This window comes from Carassius auratus, chromosome 27, assembly GCF_003368295.1.
Source record: "Carassius auratus strain Wakin chromosome 27, ASM336829v1, whole genome shotgun sequence".
Taxonomy (NCBI): Eukaryota; Metazoa; Chordata; class Actinopteri; order Cypriniformes; family Cyprinidae; genus Carassius; species Carassius auratus.
Window position 1 is genome coordinate 19830507 of NC_039269.1, and position 19790 is coordinate 19850296.

Below are 19790 nucleotides of genomic sequence, written 5' to 3' on the forward strand. Positions count from 1 at the left end.
CCAGCCTCCCAAGCAGCAGTCCCCCATTCACGAGCTCGACCAGAAGGGTCAGAAGGGAGATGACGTGGGCCACCCGAGCTCGCTCCCTGGAGTAAGTAGTGAGTTGAAGGGAGAAAACCACCTCACACTGCATAAGAAATGACGACACTGAGTAGGCTCACCGGCATAGCATGTGGGATTGTTAATCCTGGGCTCAGGGGCTTCTGACGACTGGGGAGGAACGGATGGGTCCTTCTTGAGCTGGCGAACCTGAAGAGTCAGATCAGTGTGGCGGGTAGTGGACAGCTCCTCATTATGTCTGCCGAGCATGGCCCCTTGTAGTTCAAAAGCTGCGTGAATCGGACTCTCCTTCGCTGGGTCCATGTCTGGCCAGGTTATTCTGTTATGGAAAAGATTAGACCCAAAAGCGAAAAATGCAATAATGTATAAATGCAACAAGATAGGAACGGATAGTCAGGAAACAGCCACCTGCAAGCATAGCGAAATAAATAATCTGGCAAAGAAACAGGGAAAAGAATGGGCTAGAAGTAGCAAACATAAATAGGAGAAAGAGAGAGCAGGGTGACAGGGGGTAAGTGCAACAACAGGTAACAATCGGAAACAGCTGAGGGTGAACCGAGAGAGAGAGAATAACCAGAAGGGGGAATAAAACGAGGATACCAGACTTATGACCGACTCATTACAGATGCCCCGCGTTTGGTGTGTATGCCCCATAATACTAATCTTGTTGATCGTTATAATAGTATACGTTTTCTGTAAAGATACGAATCAAAACAACTCACCTGTCGAGTAATACACAAGTGAGTTCGGCATCTCTTTCTAGTTGACGTTTAAAATGGGAATTTTCTCATGATTTACAAGTAGTTGAAAACATTAACAAAATATAACACTAGCCTAGTGGTTTTTGGATATTTTACTGCAGATATCTTACAAATTGTACCTTACACATCTCAGAAGAGAGAGCTGGTTAGTCTTAATGGGTCGCGTTTCAGTCACTATTTCATATTCATCCCGTTGTCTGACAACAAATATATCAATGAAAACAGTTTCTAGAATTTAGCTGCATCAAAATGCAGAATGTGGCACAGAGAGGTAAACAAATGTAATAATAAATAATAAATGTACATTTTGCTTTTAATCTCTGGAGAGGGAAGAGAGCTTCAACGCACTTAAAAACAAATGCTGATTGTGTTGTTTCCGCAACATTAAAAAACAAGACAAAAAAAACAGGTGGGGGGTAATTGGCTTTTGACCAGGGCTGGCAACTTTTGAGGTTAATAAGTACCTGTTTCCTTTTACCTTTTTGATTACTTATGGATACAAAATAAAAAGCTATTAAATATTTCCACAGGAATAGGGTTCTTAACCAATTACTTACCAGTCAGTAATGGTTTATGTTTTCACTCTGTAGATGTCAGAGCGGAACCTGGTAGTAAACAGCCAATTCTAACAGCATATTAATAGCCTTTCCAGCAAAATTGCAGTACTAAACAATTATGCAGCATGAAGCAATTTATGGAAGAGGAATACAATGTGAAACAAAAATTGTTTTTGGCCACAAATATTGTCAACAACATCTTTCCCTAATAAAACATGAGACAAGCATCACATTCAAATCACTTTTTTTTAATTTCTTTTTTTTTTAAGTTGTTGCTCAGTCCATCTGAAAGGTAGATTCTTATTTTCATGTGTTTCTCGGCCAAAGTTATTGATTAATGATTTTTACGAGTTCATAATGATTATAACATAATAACAGTTAGCCACTAGAGGGCAGAGTGTCTCGTGACATGACGCGATGGATGGACGAGACACTGGGACCCACTGACTTTTACAGTAGCATGAGATTTTGTAAGACGTGAGGCAACATATGCTAATTAAACACCGCATTGACATCTTTAAACAAAGTTGTACTAATAGGAATATTATAACAGGTGATACAAATATATAGTATATATCCAGCTAAAATTTTGTTAGAGAGATTTAATTTGGGTATTGATTATTCTTGTGATTTTGTTCAATAGAAAAGGAGTCTATTGTCCGTCTGTTTTGTAATTGTGTATACACAAGGATTTTCTATGGTGATATATATATATATTATTCCAGTGAAAGTAATAATAATAATTTTACTTTTCTTGTACAACCTTTTATTACGCTATTATGAAATATATATACATATAATTTAGAAATGGTAAGGATCCAAGCCAAATTTAATTCATACTGTATTCTTCCGGAGACTGGATTTACTGTTGATACATTTACATTCTCTGACATTTACAGGTAATGCTGAAACAAAGTACTATTTCAAACGAACCCCCTTTTAGATTATAACCTCCTTAAACATTAAGCTGTACCCTAAACAAATGTTTTGATTGTTGATATAATGTCACTGAAAAACATACAAAAGTAAACTAGACACTTATAAGCAGTGGACACAATAATGTGCATGCTTGATGTATTTTATATTTTGTAGTGAAAATAAACATTGTCATGTCATATAATAGGCTATAGTATGTATAAGTATGATGTTGAACAAAAACCTGTTCCTGTTGTATTTTGCCATTTGTGCGAGTGACCCGCTGATCTGTCTCTGGGTTAAAAGCAGATGGGGGATTGTTAGTCTGTTCTCTCCCTCCACCACCTCTTTAATCCACTCTTATAAGAGGAGGTGATCTCCAGGTGAGACAAGGCAATCCTACTGCCATGAAGGACAGAGATGACTGCCTAGCAGTGTCCAATCTACCATGTCTGTTAATTAAACAAATTTACTTGCTTCTTTGTAAACAATTATGTTTTTGCAGTATGCATTTCATACCGTGTACCTTTATGTTTTTCCAGTGGTTTTTACACAAAAACCAATACAATGAGAAACTATTCCAGATTGTATCATACAAGCCTATGAAAAATTATCCATTTTATATCCCCACACTGATTTAAAAAGCCTTTTCAGCCACAGAAACATCTTTTAAAGCACAATAACTGCATATAGTTGGCTGATGTTCAACATGACCTAGAAAGTTTGATTGAGCAGGTTTAACATCTCATAGCTGTGTACAAATGAGACCCCCCCCCCCCACTCTGTTTAAGAAGCATAAGAGACTTTTGGTATGGATTAACTCATATTAGCTTAGCTTTAGTGGACTGAATTAGCTTATACTGATGCGCACCACCTTATTTAAAGAGATAGTTCCCAAACAGTAGGAGAATTGTGTAATTTCTGTTATGACCTCTGACTGGAGCTTAAAATCCCTGTCAATAAGCCATAACTATAACCAAGTATGGTTCATCTTGATCCAGGAGGCTGATCTCATTTTCATGTTGTTTTTACATATATCTACTTATAAATGGTCACATTGGCTAATGTCGGTGATCTCTGTATTTCATCACAAAGTACAAAGAAGGAATTAATGTGAAAGGTAGAGCAGGTCGAAGAGAGGCTGGCACACTGCAGAAATGAGGCCAGTGCAGCAGAGTGCAACTCATGAAGGTAAGATGTTTCGACTTACGAATGGCATTCAAACAAAGCAACATCATAACCTGAACTTACCTGGCAAGAGCGCTGTAGATTTCAACAAAAATCAGGAGCTGGACAGACCGTGGACAAATAATGATTCCTATTTGATGTCATAATATCATATTTCATCAGAATTTGTGACACAAGATTATTGCCTTTTACTTGCATTCAAAGTAAATCACTTCATCATAAATTGTACTTATTATTTATCAACTTTATTCCTGCATAAATGGTATGACATGTTCAATAATGAACAAAATTAAGCTTTTCTCTTTCCCAAAATATTATAATTTAGCATAATTTTGTACTTTTATCACACAGTGCCAGAGCATATGAAAAATGTGATAGCTCAGAATGAACAGTTGAGTGAACGTACTCTAGTAAAGACAGAAAGCATGTGGCAGGAACATACTGACACACTTTTTGACTAGATTCTTACAACAAATCCTTCTGAATCAATTGTTTTGAAATTTAAAAAAGTATATTTGCCAAAATGATTATGATAAATTACAAATAGTCAAACTGCTAATATTTCAAATCAGTAAGTAAAATGATTCAAAATGGTATTATTGATTTTGTAAATAAATGTTATTTGGTATTTGGTTTGGCAATAGCACATTAGCCATTGGCCTATAAACAACAGGAGGAAGTTTTAGTGCATCCTGCTAGCCTCAGCATTTTGTACACTCAATGCTGAGCTGTTAGCTCTCACATTTTTGCTCCTCTCTCTCTCTCATCGTATCACCATTTATGTTTAGACAACAGAGCCCGATGGCCATCCGTTTACTAGCGCTCTGCATCTTCCTAAATATAGTCAGCCCTAAAGCTTCTTAGTAGGAGAACCCTCTTATAAGTTCCTTTCCTTGAATAGTAGCTGAGTATAGACCGCACAAATATACTTAAGTGAAAATCCCTTGCAGGTATTTAATTCTAAATGAGTAATTACTGGGTTGTCAGTGTGTCTTAGTGGCTCATTCGCGCCTTGGCTTCGAAGCGAGTCACACAAACGCACTGGCAGTCATCTTCTAGCCTGATACCGCATACAGCTTTCCATTTCTGTGGGGTGACTAGCCCGACACAGCCGCCACAATGTGTGACATGGGGGGACTTGATAACTTGGTGGCCAACACGGCCTACCTAAAAGCCCAAGGGGGTGATGACAAGGAAATGAAGAAACGTCGCCGAAGTCTCTCTCTACCCAAGCCTGAACAATGTGCGGCACTCAGGTCGACTCTGGACAAGGACTTTGAATCCCTCTGCGAAAAGCAACCTATCGGAAAAAGGTTTTTTCGCCAGTACCTGGATCAAGCGGGGCCAGAGTGCAATGCTGCTGCAGAATTTCTGGATGATCTGAATGATTGGGAGCTGTCAGAGGCCGCTGCCAAAGACAAGGCCCGCACAAATATCATCAATAAGTTCTGCAAAGATGGCTCCAAGAGCTTCCTCACCTTCCTGACTGGAGATGTGGCAACCAAGTGCAAAGCGGTTACTGACAAAGACTTCGAGGAGGTGATGGGGCAGGTGAAGGAGGCCACCAAAGAGTTCCTAAAAGGCAAGCCGTTTACAGATTACCAGACAAGCGAATTATTTGAAAAGTTTTTGCAGTGGAAAGAGTACGAGAAACAGCCAATCACTGAAAAGTACTTTTATGAATTCAGGACACTTGGAAAAGGCGGATTTGGAGAGGTATGTTCTGCAATCTATTAGAATATAATGTAAATGGCCAGCTTTAACTAGGAGATGCTAAAATGTCTTAAATCAAAGATACTGTACAATGATGTAGTCTCTCAAACTTAACCATGTCAATCACATACACTTCCAGGTGTGTGCAGTGCAGGTTAAGAACACCGGCCAGATGTATGCCTGCAAGAAGCTCTGCAAGAAGCGCCTCAAGAAGAAACATGGCGAGAAAATGGCCCTGCTAGAGAAGAAGATCTTGGAGAAGGTCAACAGTCTGTTCATTGTCAGCCTGGCCTATGCTTACGACACTAAGACCCATCTCTGTCTGGTCATGAGCTTGATGAATGGAGGTGACCTCAAGTATCACATCTATAACATTGGCGAGAAGGGTATCGAAATGGAACGGATCGTCTATTATACAGCGCAGATTACAACCGGGATGCTTCACCTGCATAACATGGACATTGTGTACCGTGACATGAAGCCAGAGAATGTGCTGTTAGATAGCCAAGGCCAGTGCCGTCTTTCAGATCTTGGTCTCGCTGTGGAGATTCCTGTTGGAAAGACCACCACCCAGAAGGTGAGTCGATCGCATCTATGCTGTGATCAGTTGCATTAAAGGCACAGATAACAACCGGGTGTGCTTGTATGAGATAAATAGCATGGAGAGTCATTCTCAAACTACTAAAGGAGACTAACTAAAACTCCAAATGATTTTTGGGGATTTGGGGAACATCAATCCATTAGCTAAGTTGGGTCACACACTGACGCGTACCTCCGAGCTACATCACTGTGAGAAAACAGAAACACTTACATGATAAACTGAACCCAATCAGCTAGTTAAATACTCAATTAATTAATAGACCTTTCTGCTTTTTGCAATTATAGTTATTATTTTAGTCACTTTTTAAATTAGTCCATCAACTTGCAGGACACTTGGATCCCATTACAGACAGTGGTCCTCAGAACAGAGTTTGAGATCACTGGTCTAGTTAAAGTCTTTCTTTACTTTATGTTTAGCAGTCCTTGTATGTCTCCAGGACTATAGAGATTTTCAGTAACACTGTTAGGCACCTTAGATTACTCGTCTTTTACACAGTAAATCAGGATTACGGCCGTGTTAGCGTGGTATTCTTTGTCTGTTATATAATTCCTGGTGATCTTCATCAACCCGAGTACAGCTACATCAGTAAACAGACCCAAAGACTGCAGTTAGCTGCAGTGTCCTTACCTGCACCCTTAGCTCATCGTCTCTTTAAGCTTTTGCATTGGTAAGCCACAGATAATTGTGATTAGGAGGATTCTTCATTAATATATATAGAGGTGCAATAATCACACCTGGATAATAATCTATAACTATTATAAAGTTTATTAATGTAGTGCAACATTATTGATAGTAAAATTCCATCACCGTTAGCAACTAGGAAGCTTGATGAAATTGACTGATGAAAATAACCAATTAAATTACAGCACAACATAAATTAGGTTAACTGAACCTTTAACTTATTCCCAGAAGGTGTTTTAGAAAGTAGTTATCTAACTAAATGGTTTAAAGTGTTAGAAGCTACATTTGTAATGACAAATGGCATTTGTAAAGATCTATTGTGCTTATAACAAAGGGAATATACTACCTTCATTGTGTTGTCCCTCAACTTTACATTGTTTTGCTTTTGTTTGGTCTTATATTTCTTAAGCTCACTCTGCTGGAAAAAAAACGAGGTTGTATACTCGGTGTTGCCCCTCATGACTTGTTCATTTTTGATATATTGTCAAATGTCAAAATGAAACAACTTTCATGCAGTGACCTAAAGCTTATTATCCCGTGCCCTTCTTGAGTCCTCAATGCAAGTTGAAGCCCAAGCTGAACCACCGGGGGTTTGGTTGGCTTTACACTCCTGATCCTCTTAGGCAGAATTACACAAATCTGTCTCTGATCAGATCGCCAAAGGCTGGGGAAGCGCTACATTATATATTTGTCCCATGAATTTTATATGTTTAAAGGCTCTTTGTTTATCGCTGCTCTTTGCTCTCGTTTCCTTGTCTTTCTTGAACACTTTATTGACTGTTCTTGATATCTCACAACTTTTGTTGCCATGATCCAGCAGTTTGATTTATGTAAGATTTCACAAATTATAGCTTCAGTGGTCTGGAGGTCTAGGTCAATCTAGTTTAGGGATTCTAATAATGCTAGTCTAGCACAATGACCGTGCATCTTTTCCCATGTAATCAGTACATTTTAGCTTGACTGAGCCTAACCCTGATGACTACTATATCTTAGTTCTCTACATTTCCGGAGAGTTTTCCTCTTGAAGTATAAACTGCTAGCAAATTACCTGCTTAAGGATTGATTATTTAGCCAAAAAACAATGCTTTTGTCTGAAACATATTAGATATTCAGTATGATAGTATTGTAACTATATATTACCATGCCTTAAATTCCATAAATAGTATTTTTAAGTACCCATGGTGGTCTGTCTTAATTCTAAAGCCATGCAAGTAAATTTAGTTAGTAATGAATGACTCTAAGTGAAAGCATATCTTTGTACACAAAGGTGCACATGTGCATTTGAGCCTAAGAATGGATGTCTTTATATAACCAGACTGTCCGCTTCATCACAGTGGATCGGCACATGACTCCTGACAGGTAGTAGAGGATTACAATTAAGCTTCTTCCATCTGACAAAGAGAGAAAATTAGGTACAAGTAGGGTAATACTTACATAAAATACTCTACTTCTAGAATGCTGTTACCTTAATAAACGCCTCTGACAAACAGATATGCTCTTCAAACCATGACAGTTTCATACAAAGAATCTATACAGATTCCTATGGGAAATGATCATATTAAAAAAGTTCAGTCTGAACTTTTGTCCCTCAAACGCTTTGGCTCTATTTTCACAGGCTGGAACGGGTGCATATATGGCACCTGAAATCCTCACTGAAACCCCATACAGGACATCAGTGGATTGGTGGGCTCTTGGTTGCAGTATCTATGAAATGGTAGCTGGCTACACCCCGTTCAAAGGCCCTGAAGCTAAGAAGGAGAAAGTGGAGAAGGAGGAGGTACAGAGGCGCATCATTAACGAGGAACCTAAATTTGAGCACAAGAACTTTAACGCCCCCACTATAGACATAATCAAGCAGTTCCTCAAGAAGAAGGTTGATGAACGTCTTGGCTGCAAGTAAGTCCTTCTATCCCTCTTAACCTCCTGATCCTTCAGATCTGAGGTGTCAAAGCAGGATATGTGGACCCTAACCTGTTAGAAATCTTTTACAACAATATTCTTCGATAGTGTCCTTCAGGTCAGAGCTATTGTATCAAATTTGTATGCCTGGGTAAAGATGATTTTCTAGGTCTAAAATCCTATATGGTCAACCTATATCCTTTCTTTTGGGCCAAATTATAATGTAATAATGACCATAAGCCTTGGTTTTCTTGAACCAGTTAATGGCGAGATTGTGAAATGCATCAAACTCCTTTTTCCCGAATGACCAGATTGTGTAATTGTTACGTGTACTATATTCACAGGGGTGATGATCCAAGGAAGCATGAGTGGTTCAAGTCCATCAACTTTGCTCGTTTGGAGGCTGGCCTTATCGATCCACCCTGGGTGCCCAAACCCAACGTTGTCTATGCAAAGGATACAGGTGACATTGCCGAGTTCTCTGAAATCAAGGGTATAGAGTTTGATGCAAAGGATGACAAGTTCTTCAAGGAGTTTAGCACGGGTGCTGTGTCCATTGCCTGGCAAAAGGAGATGATTGACACTGGACTCTTTGATGAGCTCAACGACCCCAACCGGAAAGAATCATCCGGTGGTTTAGATGGTGATAAGAAATCAGGCACTTGCACGCTTCTGTGAGAGGACCAATCCAGCCACCCCAGCAAATGCTTTCAATGGCATCACTAATATGAATGAAACTGTGCTCTGTTTCGAAGAAGAGTGGACCGTGACAACAGAGTTGGGACATTAGTCCATTGTAGCATAGAAGGAGATTCTTATTGCTTCAGCTGCACAGCCACATGGTCTGAGAAACACTCTAGACCACCCATGATGTGGTGGACTGAGCTTTGGACCAGTCAGGAAAGGTCTTCTCTGCAGTTCCTTTATGTCTCGTGAAGTAGTCAACCTCCTATCCAACAGGGGGAGCAAGTAAAAGTACTATTCCCAATTGAGAAGATGCTAGAAGAGTAGAAGACTACAAGCCACCTAAAGATTGTTATGTAACAATAGCGACTCAGTGTAATCGGCAGCAGTTTGTGATCAGAAGGCAGAGATGCGTTGATATGCAAAGTGGAGTCATACCTAAAAAGCAGCAGCTTGTGTTTCAAACATCTCCTGCCTTTGCCAAATCACAGTTTATTTTGTGGATTAGTTCACTGTGTGCTAGTACACAATTGGCATCTACTGTACACATACTCTTTGTAAGACTTTAAGAGGCTACTGAAGGTCAGGCCCAGATGGAATCTGCGGAATTCGTTCTCGTTGTTTGAATTTGGAATTCTGTGGCATGTTCTACAAGCTTACAGGTAGCTGAAAGCTAAATTAATTGAGCCAGAGTTCCTCTATCCACCAATCGATCAACCATTTGTCCTAGGGTTGCTTGTGCCTGTCCCAGCATCTCAAGCGGGACAGGGAAATGGCTAGTCCATCACAGGGTCAAATTTGTGAAAATGTGTAACAAAATAATTGTGAAGGATGCAAAAATGTTCTAATGGTGGGTGCTCCAATTTCACAGATTCCATGTGGGCCTGAAACATCTACATGCTAACAAAGTGCATTTGAATGTAATTGCTTAACAGAGCTCTGACGATCTCTGTTGTAGAGAATGTCGCACTAATTATAAACTCATGACCTCCACGTTTGTGATCTTTGATAGCAGTGCTTTTCTGATTCTGCACCTTGTGTGTATAAATATGTACATATAAATATGAATAAATCAACATATATTATTAGCTCTGAAATGAAATGAAATCAGAGCTTGCTTGTTTAGCATTTAAAGGTAATTCCATTTGTGTTTCGTTCTCATGTCCCATCATAACAGAGTGGTAAATGTCTACACAGTAGACAGCCTTCCTTTACAGATAACTTCAGCTGAAAGAGGTCAGTCCTCAAGGGCACAGATAGTGGGCTTTGGCACGGATTCGTCTTCTAAATCCTCACCAGTCGCACGATGTAACCAAGGTGTAGGTTATGCCCTCTTCCAGTCTTGAGTGGTGTTGCTTCTATGATGATGAGCAACAGCAAACAATTGTTATTGTGACATAAAGTGGAACAAACTACCTGTCTGCAAATGAATTATTTGTTCTGTGTCTTTTTGAGGCAAGTAATAATGACAGGATGTTATTTTATATAAGGTTTAGAGATTTCAGATATTCAACAGGGGCATGTATTCAAAATGGGTCAATAAAAAGTTTATTTCTTTTACAGATTTATTTCCCAGCTTTTACCCCCTCCCATAACGTTGGTTCTTGGTGCTAATTCGGTTTCAAATCAGCAAATTTAACGGAGTTATGTGAGATCATTAAATCAGAAGTTTAATCTCTCATGTAGTGCTCTTAAAATGTACCCACATGTTGGCGCTTTCTTAAAAAAACTAAAAATATATTCCCCAGATTAAGGAGTCAAATCACAGACCGCCTGAAAAGTTCTGGGCTGAATTCAGAACACCACACTTATCTTGTAAGGCGATAATCTGGCTTATACTCGCGTACTTAAATCAACCTCTAATCCTTGTAACCTCCAGTCTGATTTGCTGAACCAAGAAAAGTCACTCTCACCAGATTTACCAATTTATGATCACCTCTGAGAGCATAGAAATACCAGTGGGGTTTAGTACACACGAATGAAACTGCTTCCTGCATTTAAAGACTGTAAAATCAGCTTTTTTAGGCATTGTACATGTAGAGATGATGTGGATATTACTATTAATATGCGGGTCTGCATATGATTTTTGGTGGAGAAGTAGTAATCAGAAAATTCTTCAGATGGGAAAGCTAAAGACCCTGTTAAGCCAAACAGATGCCACTCCTCCTTATGTGAACCAATAACCACTAATGCGGAAAATTAGCTTATGTGTGTAAGAAGCAGTGTTTGTGAGAGTGTCCTTTCACATCTAGAGGGAAAAATAAAATCTTGTTGGGAGTTTTGATTTTGCCGTGTTTGTCAGAAGCCAGGAGTTCTCACACTTTTAACACCAAAGAACACAAAATATGATAATAATAAATCTAACTGTTTCCTGAAATATAGGAAATAGCAGTTATATATTTTAAAAATACTTTGTGAAAAACATATTGTTTTCAAAATTAAATAACTGCATCCTATATATATATATATATTTTTTGACTATAATTAATATTTTTCACAGACCAAAGTAAATTATTATATAATATGGAAACTATTTTTTTTAATACAATCCAGATAAGTTTTTTTATTTACTGTTTGAAACCAGGAATGTCAATAGAATAAAGTAAATGTGATTAGTCAGCCTTAAAAAGGTTCAAATTAAGCAGTTATATAATAATAATAAAGAAAACTTAAAAATGAATTGTACGCTAAACAGATCAGTTACATGAAACTCTGGCCAGCTTAAAAGTCCATCTATGTACAGACTGAAGCAGATTCCCATGTCTGTGACTAAATGTGGTCAGCTAATCGGTTGACGCAAACTGCTGATTTATTGATAGCTGTTGGCAGGAACACACAGTGCTATGTTTGGTTGAGCACTGTGACATGTTTAAATTAAACGTATATAACATATGACGCCAAACACATGATTCAGTGTAGTAAGAGAATGAGTTCAAATGTAAATGCAAAAAAAGCTACTCAACACAACTGTAATTTGTAAGAAAAAAAAGTTACTGTTAGACAACATTATATCCTAACGCCATCCTGTGGTACATCCAGGATATTACAGACAATCTACAACCACCACTTATTTGTTTTCTTTTTATTTGTCAAAATAGCATTTGTACCAAGATGTTAAATGGCTCTTAAGGCATCTGCATGAACGAGGATCCATGCAGAGGTTATGAAAATAATTTAGGTTACAAATGTGGCTCTTTACGTAGTTCATATTTCAACAGTGTGTCAAATAATGCCACTTTTTTCTTTTCTTTTTTTTCATAAATCTTCTAGCAATATGACAATACGATCATTAAATATATTCACACCGGGCAACACAAACACAAAAACACCAGCTAAGGATTTAGATATCAACTAACTTATCTCTTCGATCACAATGTAAACAAAACCCCTTTAAGAGTACAACGTAATGACGTTAAAGAATTCAAAACATCTAGGGAATGCGAGGGCCAGGGTTTGAGTACAATTAAATGTTCAGAGACACTCATGTCTTCAGCAGGAGGCGGTGCTAGACAGAAGACTAAACAGGGATCCTGTGAAGACACGGTGAGTGGGATTCATTAACAGAAATCAATCAGTCATGCCTGTCTGTGGAGAGTTAAGTTAGGTCCTTGAGACCTGCTGAGGACATGCAGGACATACAGTGGGGGTTTAAAAGGAGGACAGGGATGAAAGGGAGAGAAGTAGTGCAAGTTTCCCTTCAGCGTCTGTACCAGAAGCTGCGTTATTCGGTCACCAGAACCCGGAAGGTGACGCGACCGAGAAACTTGTCACGCTCGTCGTTGTTCTTGAGGTTGGAGCCCTCTACCTTGCATTCTACAAACAGCTCAGAGTTGTAGTCTTCCTTCTTAAGCAACAGCTTTACAGCAACCAGAGGCTGAACATAACCCTCCTACAGATGACCAGAGACAGAACAACCAGGGTGAAAAAAAAGTGTACTTCACTATACACACTTAAATTAAGATGTAGTATTATAAGTGATCCTGGACCACAAAACCAGTAATAAGGGTCAATTATCGAAATTGAGAAGTATACATCTGAATAAATAAGCTTTCATTTGATGTATGGTTTGTTAGGATAGGACAATATTTGGTCGAGATACAACTATTTGAAAATCTGGAATCTGAGAGTGCAAAAAAAAATCTAAATACTGAGAAATTCACCTTTAAAGTTGTCCAAATTAAGTCTTTAGCAATTCATATTACTAATCAAAAATGACCTTTTAATAGTCATTTTTACAGTAGGAAATTTACCAAATATCTTCATGGAACATTATCTTTACTAAATGAAATAAAAATCTATAATTTTGACCCAAACTATGTATTTTTGGCTATTGCTACAAATATACCCCAGAGATTTAAGACTGGTTTTGTGCTCCAGGGTCACATATTGTATAATGAAGGAATATTCTGGGTTTAATACAAGTTAAACTAAATCATACTATAATTACTAGTAAAACAGCTGTTCACATAATTTTTGCATACAGTAAGTCTATGGCATTGTATTATGGCAACAATGTTTTAAAACTGGATACACAGAAAAGGCCAATTTGTGAAATACTGACGATTGATCTTAAATGTTATTGAACCTGAAACATTTCTTTAAACTAGGAATAGTTAAAAAATTCTAATACGGTGAACATTTCCTCAACCTCAGTCCATCCAAGATGTAGATGGTTTTGTTTCTTGAATAGAAGAGATTTGGAGTAATATAGCATAACATCACTTGCTCACCGATGGATCCTCTTTCACTGGATTTCACTGGCTTGAGGGTGAGTACATTTTAAGCAAATTTTCATTTTAAGGGTGAGCTATTCTAGTGCTGTCAAATGATTAATCGTGTACACACACATACACACACACACAGTATTAATATTTATCTGTCAATATTAATATAATTTATATCAGAAATTAATATATTTAATATAAAAACAACATATTTTTCTATATATATATATATATATATATATATATATATATATATACACACACATATGCATGTGAGTGTATTTATAATTACATAATATGCACAGCACACATACGTGTATTATGTAAAAAAATAAAAAGCATGTTCTGAGCTCTATACTTACATGTGTTTTCTTCCCATAGTAAGGAAAGTACATCCTATCAATAGTCCCCTCATGGGGAAAATACTGCATCTGGAGAGGTTTCCCACTCTAAAGAGAAAGAAGAAAATACCATCAGACAACTGAAGACAGCAGGCTGTCGCTTGGTGAGAGTGGATGATGCCGTTTGATGTAGTTCTAACAATAATATAAATCATCAATGACATATACAGTAGCTGTAGCAGAAAAATACATTTGGATGCAGAGCATAATGTATCCCAGCAGAGAACAGACGAAGCAGACTGCTGCTTTGGAGTAAACAAGTGCTAGAAGTCATGCTGCTGCTATGCCATGCTAAATGAATTAGTATTAGCAATCTTTCTTGTTCAATAGTAGCAACTCATTAAGAAAATAATCAGATGGTAACCGTTGTGATAATGGAAAACTGATTCTGATTAGGGATGCATGAGTTATCAGTACCAAATCGGCTAATATTACAGATATTTAACTGTGCAGCTCACTTTCTCAACCTTTTTTTTTAAAGCTGCCATTTAACGGTCTATGTTAATCAATAAAACATTAATAATTGAATAACACTTATTTAATCTTTAACAAATCACAAAAATATTATCCGTTTTCACACTGTACATAAAAATGTTTTTGTTAATAATATTTTAGTTTTAATTGGTTTATATTTAGTTTATTTCATTCCAGTTTTGATTATATTAAACAAATCAGGATGCATCCCTAATTCTCACTAGATTGTGCAAAGTATGTGTATGTTGTGGCTTTGCAGGAAATTTAAGGTAAGGAATGATAAAGCATAGAAGAGACATCCTCAATCACGCTAGTAGTAGCAAAAAAAAAAGAGACCGGGAGAATGAGAGAGACCAGATATACAGTGATCTTACCCATCACTTTACAAAGGAGTTCAACTGGCAGCATGCAGTAAAGACATGAGAGACAAAGAAAAAAGGAGGGAGAAAAGAAAAAATAAACACCCTTGAGAGAAGATAGACTATTAGACTATTAGAAATCCAAGCAGGAAACACAACAAAAACAAATCAAACCTTAAAGCTGAAATCCATAAGAAACTCTGGCAACTACAAACACCCAACACGGTTTTGCTGTTTTACAGAGCAATGAAACAGGGGAGGGGCTGTGTGGGAACCAATCAGACCTTTGATTAGCTGGCATCTTGTACTTTGATTGGTGCTATGATTTTTACCTTTATTATATCTTTATATGAGCCCTCAGTTAGCAATCCAAAGCCATAATAGCCAAAACAGTAATGATAATGGAAAATGGTTTAGTAGACGAGAAAGTAATTGTTCGAGAATTGTGATTACTCTGAGACACAGGCAGCACGTTGTGTTGAGGAATTTGTGCCATTTTAGTTCCATTTTCTAAATTTCTCTTACAAATTGCAGCTTTAAACCACAAATAAACACCATAAATACATATAAGTCCTTTATATTCTTATTCTAATATCTACTATATCTTAATATAAAAAATGTAAATCATTCTTTATTTGGCCCCCCATTAAACAGGTCGACTTTTGTTACCTTTGATGTACAGTTGATGTATGGATCCCCAGCTGGCTTTAGACCAATGATCTGAGGGAACAACACAATATCAGCCTGATTCACCCTCAGTCAAGTCGATATGAATACCCATACATTTTTACTCTTGAAGATAATAGATTGGTAGTGTGTAATTCATAGTAATATTGAGAAATATTATTAAACTATTTGAACAACAGTGTATGTAAGGTTACTCACCCTATTCATCTTAACAATAACACAGGGCTGTCCTTTAGCATAGCCAAAAGTGGTGTCCTCCATCCCAGAGCAACGCTGGAGTAAACTCCTCCTGAACTGACACACCTTCTTCTGAGGTTCCTCATCCTGCTCAGAGTACTGACCCGCCATACACAAGTCATTTTTGGCCTGTTCTGAGTCATTATACTCTGGAAATGGAAAATAGAGAAACTGTAAATAAACAAGTACCATACAACCAGATGAGAAATTATTTAAAAGGTGGGGGAGGGGGGGACTGTAGAGCACTTACGATGCAGAAACGATTCAAGATGCTGGACATACTGGCCATATCCAAGAGGTTCTGATCTGTTAAAAACTATATTCAAAGAGTTTGGCCTGATAGCCAACCCTGCAAAATAGAAAAAAGTTTCTTACGTATTTTTTTTTAAATAACTCATAACTGAATAACATTGAGCTTGAAAATAGCCCTTTTAATTTACAATCTTCAATTCATTAATTACTGTCAATGTTTGTAAAACTGAAAAATGCACCTGGGGACGCAACCCGATCTCGATACTTTGGCGTGTCGTCATTCAGCGTCTGAAGCATTGCCCACATAGTGAAGACAAACATGGCAGTCAAGAAGCCATAGAAGACCAAGTAAAAGAGGAGGATGAGGCCTGAAACACAGTACACAGTAATCATTTGTTTGCTAGGCAGATCTGAAATAATTAAGCCCTGCCAAAAAAGCATATTTTTAATTTTTTGGTTGAAATGGTGCAATTGCGTTGCCCCTCAGGGGGCCCCCTCTATCGTCAGGCCCCTGGAATCGTCCTAACCCCCACCCTGCTTTTACGGTGCCCCAGTTATATTCATTCACAAAGAAAAGCTCCGGCAACTGTGGCACATGTGCAGTGTGAGTATTGTGACACTGATTCACATAATTTGTAATGGTCTTACTGGTTATAATGAAAATTGTATTGGTTTTAATGAAAACGGTAATGTTGCCTGTTGGGCTCTACTGGTAATTGGTCGCCTGGTGGCTTTTGTTAAAACCACTAATCCTAATGTAACATGTCCCAAAACACACTAAAGGATACCATTACTTAATTGTTTAAATGGTTTAAAGTCGATGGTTTGTAGTGGTATTTGTAGTGGAAACAGAATTTCTTTAATGGTTTCTGTTGTTTTTGTGAGCAAGGTCGCCATGGGTTTTGTGATGTTTTTTGCCATAAATGCAACAGGTTTGCTGTAATATTGTGCAACAGTAGTAACTGTTTGTTGTGTACAGGCCTATATATATATATATATATATATATATATATATACATATATATATATATATATATATATATATATATATACATACATATATATATATATATATATATACATATATATATATATATATATATATATATATATATATACATATATATATATATATATATATATATATATATATATATATATATATATATATATATATACACACATTCATGTTTATGAGTTAAAACTCATTTATGCAATCACCTGATGTAAAATAATGTTATTTTCCATTCAGCAGTTGATCGTTGATCGAAAATAATGATATGTGTCATTTGCACAGAAGGTTTAGTGAGGCGCGAAAACAGAACCCTTTCAGATTCCCTATGGGCCAGACGACATCACGGCGCTCAGCGACGTCACTTTGATGTTACCGACCGCTCTGACGTAACCGTTCAGGTCTTTCCTCAGAACGAACAAGAATAAATGGGTTTCTAGACCATCGGGGTCGTTATTATGACTATATGAAGACTACTCATTCTGCAATATTTTAGACTAGTTTTACTAGCCAAGGCATTCCGATGAGATAACTAGGCACGGTGTATAACGAGCCTTAGGTCAGGGAGGACAGAAGGTTAATGACACTAGCCTTTCTCTCACGTTAAGCAATAACTTAAGCACACTGATAATGTTGTTTTTTAAGGATAGCATTATGGAATCAGCGCACAAACATTTTCGGTAGATAAGGTAAACAATAGCCTTGCTTTGATAAATAAACAGATGTAGGCAGCCTACGTAGATTGAAAACCACAGTGTGGTATAAAAATATTATTATTATTCATTAGTGTCTAATGAAGAGTATATTAGCATCTACAGAGGCTCCTTTTTCACACCACAGTGAATTTTCAGGCCACACCGAAAACGAATCTTCGGCACGCGCAACATTTACGTAACGTTAGTCGTTTCGTTGCATTTAAAATCCTTGAAAAATAACACCTTAAAATAATGTAGTTAATGGACTGCTGTCGCTTCCATTTTTCTTAAACATCATCATGTAGATTCTCAGATTTTTCCCCATCGTTTTACAGGAAGAAAATCTGCTAAAACCTGAAGATGCTGAGATGGGCTTCATATTTATCACTGTAGATTATTCAAAACACAGAGAGTGAACACGAAATTGCCACTGATGTTATCAGTGAAAGAGTTGATGACATCAAGATGTCGGAATGCCTTAACGATTGCTTTCCTCATTTTCATTCTTCATTCATGACCCTATGGGTTCTTCATGCTTGAAATGCTTGTGGCTGAACAGATTCTGCAACAAAATCCGCCGTATATGGTTATATTTCTGTAAGCTGCTCATTTCAACTTGCATGCATGAGCTGATGTGTAAATGATGCCGTTCATAGGGTTTGTGTCAACCGTGTCAGCTCACCCCAATTGCTCGCGGTCCGACCGAAGAATTCTCCAGTTCTTGGATTGAAGATCGCGTCTTTCCAGCTGCTCTCGGGCTCTTTGCCCTCCGCTGGGTTTTCGTTCTTTTTAGACATGCTGAGATGAGGTGAGATGTGACCTGCTCTGATGAGGCTGAACTCAGTGGGCTGAGGCCCTGATGAAGAGCGAAGAACCTCTGGCCTCTGCCGTCTCCAAATGTGCTGCAATGCTCCTGATGACAAACCGCTCCAACAAACCGGACCCCGACAGCTCCACGTTATGTTGTGGGGGGAGGGATGAAGGGGCAGCGCTTTTGCGCATGCGTAAACTATGCGACCCTGAAATTATTACAAACTGATTGTGAATTTTATGCTGGAGAAGCTTGGTGTTCGTCGGCGCTGCGCAGTGGTTATCAGGTAGTAGCCTATCAAGGTGAAGGAATTTCCATATGCATACCAAGAGGTTACATCTTGTGCATGTCAAAAAAGGCTACACTAACAACAACATTAGGCCTAATATGATTATTAATTACATGTTACTTTTAGTAGGTGTTGGGATGTTGCCATTTAATAAATTACAAAATGTGTTTAGTTTCTCATTTTAAATTTCAGATAAAGTTGGCACCAAATAAATGTTTACGAAACATGACACTCATTCTGAGATTCTGTGAAGGTAAAATTCAACCACTGACTTCAAGACAGATTGATAAATAACATTTGATTAATACAGTTTAACCGTTTTGAGACATTGAAATAGTAGTATTTTCTTACAAAACGTAATCCAGTAATCTTTGTTTTATTTGCTACTTCGAAACATTTAAACGCACAGTAACAAAGAGAAGAACAGCAAAAATGAATGCTATGCCATCACTATTTTCTTCATCTTTCTGAGTGCATCTGAGTTGTAATCGAGCAGTGCTGCTAATTAGAAGCAAGACCTCAGTAATGACTTATGTAACACAAAAAGAGGAATTTGTTAAATGGGAGGGTGAAAGGGTTGTGGCAATGCACCCTGCTGGAGCTGTCAAATTAAATTTGTTAAACTCTTATTTTCTTAGAGAAGCCCCGAATGTTACCAACATATATTTGGTTTTAAAAAACCATGATTCTGCTGATCTTGTTACATATAAAATCAGAGAAAATAGGCTACCATCTGTGCAATATCCTCTAAAGCACAAACTTAGCCCAAGTCACATGGTCAGTTTTGCTG

The 19790-nt window shown here is 37.7% G+C and overlaps 2 protein-coding genes across 2 annotated transcripts; one reads left to right on the top strand and one right to left on the bottom strand.

Annotated features, from left to right (window-relative positions):
* The first annotated feature begins 4479 nt into the window (after positions 1-4479).
* grk7a (G protein-coupled receptor kinase 7a) lies at positions 4480-10621 on the top strand. The gene is made up of 4 exons (XM_026206432.1): positions 4480-5197; positions 5334-5771; positions 8092-8372; positions 8720-10621. Exons 1-4 carry the CDS (start codon positions 4601-4603, stop codon positions 9051-9053), a joined length of 1650 nt encoding a protein of 549 aa, XP_026062217.1. The 5' UTR covers positions 4480-4600; the 3' UTR covers positions 9054-10621.
* Positions 10622-11846: 1225 nt separating this feature from the next.
* On the bottom strand, positions 11847-18888 carry atp1b3a (ATPase Na+/K+ transporting subunit beta 3a). Its single transcript, XM_026206433.1, has 7 exons — positions 18583-18888; positions 16433-16561; positions 16192-16290; positions 15903-16090; positions 15687-15737; positions 14146-14232; positions 11847-12948 (listed from the first exon to the last, which is right to left on the bottom strand). Exons 1-7 carry the CDS (start codon positions 18695-18697, stop codon positions 12781-12783), a joined length of 837 nt encoding a protein of 278 aa, XP_026062218.1. The 5' UTR covers positions 18698-18888; the 3' UTR covers positions 11847-12780.
* Between the last annotated feature and the right edge of the window lie 902 nt (positions 18889-19790).

Excerpts from the sequence above, each read along its gene's own strand:
- grk7a (XM_026206432.1), top strand. The coding sequence starts at position 4,601 with ATGTGTGACATGGGGGGACTTGATAACTTGGTGGCCAACACGGCCTAC. Across the intron at positions 5,772-8,091 it reads GAAAGACCACCACCCAGAAG|GCTGGAACGGGTGCATATAT; the intron begins GTGAGTCGATCG and ends CTATTTTCACAG. Across the intron at positions 8,373-8,719 it reads GATGAACGTCTTGGCTGCAA|GGGTGATGATCCAAGGAAGC; the intron begins GTAAGTCCTTCT and ends CTATATTCACAG.
- atp1b3a (XM_026206433.1), bottom strand. The coding sequence starts at position 18,697 with ATGTCTAAAAAGAACGAAAACCCAGCGGAGGGCAAAGAGCCCGAGAGC. Across the intron at positions 16,291-16,432 it reads AGATCGGGTTGCGTCCCCAG|GGTTGGCTATCAGGCCAAAC; the intron begins GTGCATTTTTCA and ends TCTATTTTGCAG. Across the intron at positions 16,091-16,191 it reads TCTTGAATCGTTTCTGCATC|AGTATAATGACTCAGAACAG; the intron begins GTAAGTGCTCTA and ends TTCCATTTCCAG.